Below are 7,500 nucleotides of genomic sequence, written 5' to 3' on the forward strand. Positions count from 1 at the left end.
CATTACTTTTATACTTGAGTTACTCAGTGAATGTATTTTGAATGTAAAGTTTTGCATAGCAAGACATAGTAACTATTTAGATGAGCAGTATACATGTACACAAATGCCCATAAGCAGACACAAATATACACACACCCACACACACACACACACTGATGTTCAATTTCTAAAATGTGGCACAGAAGGAGCTTTTCACCTGACACTGACGGGTATCAGAAATCCCTGAGTGTCATAAACTCTGGTGATTTCTGGCAACGTCCACACACTGGGTGTAGAAGTCCACTACGTGTAGTGGAACTTCCTTCTCCACAAACTCTGGTGCGTCACTGCACATAAGCAGCACCCCGCAGACTAAGTGGTATGTTATGACGCTTGTACACGTGACCCGTCGGTAACAAGTTAAGAAGAGTTTAAGTGGATAAAAGGTATGAAAGCTGGGGGTGACTATGTGGGACTGGACCAATGGAAGAATATGAATTTTTAAAAAAATTAAAGAATTCAAAAGTAAAAAAGATAAATAAATGATAATCCATACCTGCTTTCTACAAAATGAGGTTTAGCAAAAACCAAATGCAATAAATACTGTCATGGATGAGTTTACACAGCTTGGTGCCACTTCAATACAATCAAAACAGACTCCAATATATATACTCCATTTCCAAATTTGCTTCTTCACATTATAAAATGGAGAATTCTGACTTCTAGGACACATGAAACATTTGGCAGAGGGCATCGTTTACTGAAACTGTTTGCCAATTATATACACAGATTCATGTTTGCATTCCTTGTGTCTACAGTGAGAGACTGAACTATGTGCATTTAAAAGAAAAAAATCAGGTGTCTTTTCTTCTTTCCTGAACTGGATTGGAAACCAAGATTACAGAAGTATCTCCTATCTTATTCTTTGAACTTTTCAGCTTTTGACATTTAAAAATCAATCTCACAATCCAGAGGGATAGTCCTACCTATTTGGACAAATATTCTATAACCATTTAGCAAGAAAATTTGCCTGCTTCATTGCTGATTTTATGAACCAAAAGTAGCAAAATTATTTCCAAATAATGCTAAATTTCAATTAATCATTATGTGAACACTATATGTTAAAAAACCTACTGACATTTCAAAACTTCCTAGTTTCTAAAATTTGATATCTATATTTACTCAATATTCCTCATATAATAATAATTACAAAAATGTAACAAATATAAGTAATCACCAAAAATACCTGACAATACAAGGCAACTTTACTTATACAAATTTTCTGAGAAAGTGAGAAAATATTTTCTTTCATGTTTTTCAAACTAGTTTCTTCTATGTATAAAACTAAGAATAAAATTAATTCAAGCTTAAACAATATGCTCTGAAGGAAGCAAGTATGAATTTCATATAGGAAAAGAAAAAATAACAATAAAAGAAAAAAAAATTATAAGTAATATATACATGTATATATATATGTGTGTATGTATATATATATATATATATATATATATATATATATATATATATATATATATATATATATATATATATATATATATACATATATATACATATATATATATAAATAAATTAAAAGGAAACAAAGAGAAAAAAACAGAGCTACAAGAAAACAACACAAAATCTTACATACTAACCAAACAATTAAAGCTTCAGACAGAATCAACAAAAAAGTTGCAGGGGTTGTCCATGGCCAGGTTGAAACTGTTGGTACTAGCTGCCAGGTCAGGGTTCATCTGCTCCACAGGGCGTGAAGGTGGAGCCGGGTGCGAGTTGCCCGGGGGGAGCATGAGGGAGGAGTATGCTGGAGGGGGGTCATTGGGGTGGCTGTGGGAGGTGAGGGCACTTGTTGGGTGAGGGTGGACAGGGTGGGAAGGATGGGGAGGGAGAAGGGGAGGCAGGCCAGGTGGGTGTGACAGATGTGGTGGATGTGATGGGTGGGAGGGATGCAGAGGGTAAGTTGAAGGCACACCTGTAGGGTGCTGATGAGTGGAATGAGGCGGAAGTGGTTGCTGTGGTGGTTGGGATAACGTAGTTGCTGTTGATCTCTCAGATCCACTGGATCCCCCACCTGTTCCACCTGTCCCACCGCCACCACCACCTCCGCCACCACCAATACTGCCACTGCCAGAACCACCACCTCCACTACCCAGACGGCGAGCACTGCGCTGACTGGCCTCACTATCACTTCCACTTTGGGCTGGAGATGCCGACTTTCGTTCAACTTTTTTCTGGGTTCCACCGCTACTACCTGCAATAAAACAAGGAGAATTATAAGTTTCATATAATCCCTCTAAATAATATAATTAAGAGAAAATAAACAAATATGGAAGCAACACCTAAAAACAACTTTCTCTTAACTCATTCCTCAAGGCTGTTTCTTGTGCCATACTGGGCCACATGCTGTCAGCCACTCAAGGGAAAAATTAGAAGCACAAGAAACAAGTAAATTTTCCTCTGTCTACAGAAAATGATGGAAAAAGTGGCTTTAGCTGTTATTCCTCAATGACCACATTCAAGGCAAAACAAGTAAATAACTCCTTACACACACAATTTAAGCCAGTGATTCCTAAGCTTCTTCTGATTATTACCCATTTTCCATACATGATTCTTGTCTATGGCCCACCCCTAAGCATAACCCAAGACTATAATGACATTCATTAGGACCATATAAAAACCACTCTAGCCGGTAATTTTACTGATTCCATTTATTTTCTTTTGTTAAGTATTAAGCCAAGGTTTTCTAATGTGTCTTTACAGATTGCATATCTGAGAAATTTGGGTTGTCCCGCTTGGATCCATTCTAGAAGCTCGTGTCCCTGTCTAATTTTTCTGAGGCTCTTCACTGGATACTTAGTCAGCCCGTTTGGGAACCACTGACTTATAGACCATGATTAACCACTCATGACATGAAGGTATATGCCACCTGTCAGAAATAAGTTATCGAGACCATGAACAATTTATGTATCTTAACATTCCTAAATAAACTCTTTTTCATTTCTTCTCAAAAAGTATTGAGAATATTATGATAAAATAAAAGCATCAGCATAAATGTTAATGATATCTAAAGAAATTTTTAAATCCCTTACATCACGTTCTGCACAATTTCACAGGATTTCCAGGGGTATGGAATTTTATTTTCATTGGATAAAAACTGTTCATGAGACTACTATGGAAGCTAAAAAATATTTGGCTTTTGAATATTTCTGTTCATTTTCTGAAAACTTCCTCCAATTACTAAAGAAACAACAACAATTTTTTTTTTCAAATACTGTTTGTTACCTGAATATATGTAGATTGGTTCCGAGTTCAAACACAAACAAAGTGACTCGTTATATGAAAATGTGAATTTATGACCTACTCATAAATTTTGTTAGTTTATTTCAACTACCTTGTAATAATAAACCCTTACATGTTTATTTTATTATTTCTTTTTAAACAGTAGGTTTATGTTTGAGCCGCCGTGGTCACAGCATGATACTTAATTGTAGTTTTCATGTTGTGATGATATTGGAGTGAGTACGTGGTAGGGTCCTCAGTTCCTTTCCACGGAGAGTGCCGGTGTTACCTTTTTTAGGTAATCATTCTCTCTATCTATCTGGGCTTGGGACAAGCACTGACTTGGGCTGGCTTGCCCACTCAGTGGAGAGAGAGAGGAGAGAGAGAGAGAGAGAGAGAGAGAGAGAGAGAGAGAGAGAGAGAGAGAGAGAGAGAGAGAGAGAGAGAGAGAGAGAGAGAGTGTGTTGTGTGTGTGTGTGTGTGTGTGTGTGTGTGTGTGTGTGTGTGTGTGTGTGTGTGTGTGTGTGTAAACAAGTATACATATGACTAGAGATATTGAGAAACATTTAGTCTTGTGGAAATAATTTTTCAGAGATATAAACTTGCCACTGCTTGGTCTATATTTCTGAAAAATTATTAAAGTAAAGAAAGAAACTGCTTCACTATTGACCATTTCCCAACGGGTAGTATTCATAATGGCCCGGGCCTCGCTGCCGGGAGCTTATATCGTCACCCTAGTATGCGCGACCATTCATGCCCAATACCAGCATCCCTTGGTTTTCTTCGTAATACTAAGAGCCTATGATGCATTTTCAAAATTATTATTTGCCAAGGTCTCTATTTGCCATATTTCCTGATAAATCAAGACTGTAGGATATGTTTGTTGTTATATAGACTCCATTTTTTTTTTTTTTTTTTGTAAGTGCCCTGTCCCACAGGGACGTTGGCAATCATGGATTTCCATGATTTTCTTGGCAATTTAGAGCGGCAGTTTGCCGTTGCCTTCCGCCCGGTGTTTTTATCGAGTCACCATCTCTATTTACCCGGTTCTGGGACCGGCACTGCCTTGGGCTGGCTTGCCCACCCAGCGGCTAGGTAGGCAATCGAGGTGAAGTTCCTTGCCCAAGGGAACAATGCGCCGACCGGTGACTCGAACCCTCGAACTCAGATTGCCATCGTGACAGTCTTGAGTCCGATGCTCTAACCACTCGGCCACCCTGGCCTATTACGGTAGGTTCATGTTTGAGCCGCCGTGGTCACAGCATGATACTGTTGTGATGCTCTTGGGGTGAGTACGTGGTAGGGTCCCCAGTTCCTTTCCACGGAGAGTGCCGGTGTCACCTTTTAGGTAATCATTCTCTCTATTTATCCGGGCCTGGAACCAGCACTGACTTGGGCTGGCTTAGCCACCCAGTGGCTAGGTAGGCAATCGAAGTGAAGCTAGAACAACAACTTTAATCTGTATGTGCTTCCAACAAGGACACTGAAGTTGCACAGTTTTACATAGGCAGTTTAGTTCATGACTCTAGAACAGGAATTCAGTAGATTGATTGGCCTGGCAGCAGGTGCCATAAACTCTCTTGACAAGAGAATGTGGAGATGCTGGTAACTGTGCAGAAGGACCAAGCTACATGTCTTCAAGGCCCTGATACTGCCAATTTTACTCTATGGAAGTCAAACCTGGACAGTATTGTGTGCCTTGGAGTCTTATCTTGATCTCTTTTATAACAGGTCCTTGCTCTGAACCAATGAGTACAGTTATTTGGAAGTTGTGGCTTGGCTAGACTACTCAGATCTGTTGTGAGGTGCTACAGATGGACTGAGGCCTAGGAGCTCACCATGTGTGACCTTCATAAGTGGAAACAAAGAGTGGATGGAGCTATGTGCTCCACCAGCATTAGCTCCCATTGATTGAAATTTTAAGCCTAAATATGAGGGGCTCGATCTCAGGGCCAAACAAGTGAAGGAAACTTAAGAGTATACTTGACCATACATAGCATGGTGCTTGTCACCTTGGCCCAGTTCATCTTCCAGTATAAGGAGGTTAACCCATACAATCTTGATGAAGAAATTTGGGTAAGTGGCAGGTGACATGAACATACTATCAGGGAAAAAATAGACTTTGGTCCAGGATGAAGGGAACTTGCCATCAAGAGAACTTTGGCTGGAGGCCAGGGTGACAGGAATGACTCCCCACAAATGCACAAACCTTTTGGAGGGTGATCAGAGTGAGCATTTAAGATTAGGCAAAAATGGCAAGAGCTAAACACAATTACGCAGGAAAAGAGAAAATAACATTGCAAAGGAGAAGCATGCAATCTTGTCATACACAGTCTTTAAACCCTTGTAGCAGTGGTAAGTGGTCTCCACAGAGGGAAAAAGGGTAACTGCATAGTCAAATATTGGAATTCACATAAATATAAAGTATCTTCCCAAAGTAGGACAAAAACTTTTATGAAACACTGCTCTTGTTCAATAAACATAAACAGAAGTCTTTGATCATTTAAAACATTCAACTACTTGACTGGCAGTAATATCTTTATAATGCAACTGAAAGTAGAAGAGAGTAGCTTTTCATTCTGCTCAATAGATCATTCCCTACTCTTACTTTAATGCAAGCCAATGCAAATACATAAAACAATTAAATAAACAATCATAGGTGAGCAAAACAATGTAGTTTATAATTTACTTGTCCAATAAACATTTGATCACAAAACTGTCATGATATATGAAAGTGTTGTAGCTGTCAGCTACATGTTTACCCACTATGGGAAATATGCTCCTCCATATTTTAGAATGCCTCTTTACAAAGAGGTGGATCACAATATGGAAAGGGTCATTCCTTCCCACTAGTTTATGATCATGGCCTTATTTTTAATTTTTTCACAAGCAGTCCTTCATACAGGCTAGATGCGACCCATCAAAACCCATCAAAATCTAAACTCAACCCATGAGGTTTGGCTGAATCAATTAAGCTTCTTGGTGAATTATACCTTAGTCTCTCAAGACTACAATTCCTCAGTTTCACCTTGCTATCAAACTACAAATAGGTCTTGAATTCTCATTTCTCATTAAATGCAGTATTTATCTTTGATGTTTGTAGTACACAAGTTTACACACTTAGGTCTCTATCTCTCTCCCTCTCTCCATAATAAATAAATAAATAAAATTAAATACTATAAACAAGATGTTCATATAATTCATGGCTGGCTTGATCTTGTGTGCAGTCATCTACATACCTTGCCTCATGAATGTTCAAAATAGGTGGTTAGACACTTGGGTGCAAGTTTTCAAGTTGTCAGATTCAAAATATGCAGGTGTGTATAGATGCCTGAGCACAGGATTGAGGCAAAAGTGGATATATCTCTCTCTTGCTCTGCCTAACTCTTTAGCTATCTTTTTCACCGTGAATCTTTCATTCTCTTTCTCTCACTCTTCCATTCTCGCTAGTTCTCTTTCTCTTTAGCCTCTCACTTTATTTCACTTTTATTCTCACTCTCACTCTCTCCCCCCCTCTCCCTTTCCCTCTTTCCCCCCCCCCCAAGTGCCCTATCCTACAAGGACGTTGGCAATCATGGATTTCCATGATTTTCTTGGCAATTTAGAGCGGTGGTTTGCCGTTGCCTTCCGCCCCGTGTTTTTTTTATCGAGTCACCATCTCTATTTACCCGGTTCTGGGACTGGCACTGACTTGGGCTGGCTTGCCCACCCAGCGGCTAGGCAGGCAATCGAGGTGAAGTTCCTTGCCCAAGGAAACAACACACCGGCCGGTGACTCAAACCCTCGAACTCAGATTGCCGTCGTGCCAGTCTTGAGTCCGATGCTCTAACCACTCAGCCACCGCGGCCTATATCTCTCCCTCTATAAGAAGTAAATTAATACACTAAAAGCTATAGCATGTGGTATCACTTACCAGAACCACTGTTGGTGCTGCTGTCTCTATTAAATGCATACGATTCATTGGTGTAATTGAATGGCATTGGCGCATAGCCTGTAGCTGGGGGAACATAAGTGCCAGCGTATGGCATATGTGGGCCACCCCAAGGTGAAGCTGCTGATGGGGGCGGTAAAGGCGCTAAGGTGTCCCTGTCTGCCTCACTTAGTGTGTCATCTTCCCCTAACTTTAAGCTTGCTAAGCCTGAAATTGTAAATATGAATTGATTAATCAACAATGTCATACATTTCTCAAATAGAATAAATCATAAACAGTAATGATTCAAAGGC

At 39.7% G+C, this 7,500-nt stretch overlaps 1 protein-coding gene across 3 annotated transcripts in view; it reads right to left on the reverse strand.

The window, feature by feature from the left end:
- Positions 1 to 7,500, reverse strand: part of LOC119595842 (segment polarity protein dishevelled homolog DVL-3-like) — a 72,491-nt gene that overhangs the window by 7,837 nt on the left and 57,154 nt on the right. For 2 of the 3 annotated variants that reach the window (XM_037945033.1, XM_037945032.1), the window contains exons 9-10: positions 7,190 to 7,414; positions 1,635 to 2,248 (exon numbers count right to left, since the gene is read on the reverse strand). In XM_037945033.1, the coding sequence (XP_037800961.1) occupies positions 1,650 to 2,248; positions 7,190 to 7,414 (824 nt within the window). In that variant the 3' untranslated portion in view covers positions 1,635 to 1,649. The remainder of the gene's footprint in view (positions 1 to 1,634; positions 2,249 to 7,189; positions 7,415 to 7,500) is intronic. The other variant, XM_037945034.1, reaches the window with a different exon arrangement.

This window comes from Penaeus monodon, chromosome 36 (assembly GCF_015228065.2).
Source record: "Penaeus monodon isolate SGIC_2016 chromosome 36, NSTDA_Pmon_1, whole genome shotgun sequence".
NCBI classification, from domain to species: Eukaryota; Metazoa; Arthropoda; class Malacostraca; order Decapoda; family Penaeidae; genus Penaeus; species Penaeus monodon.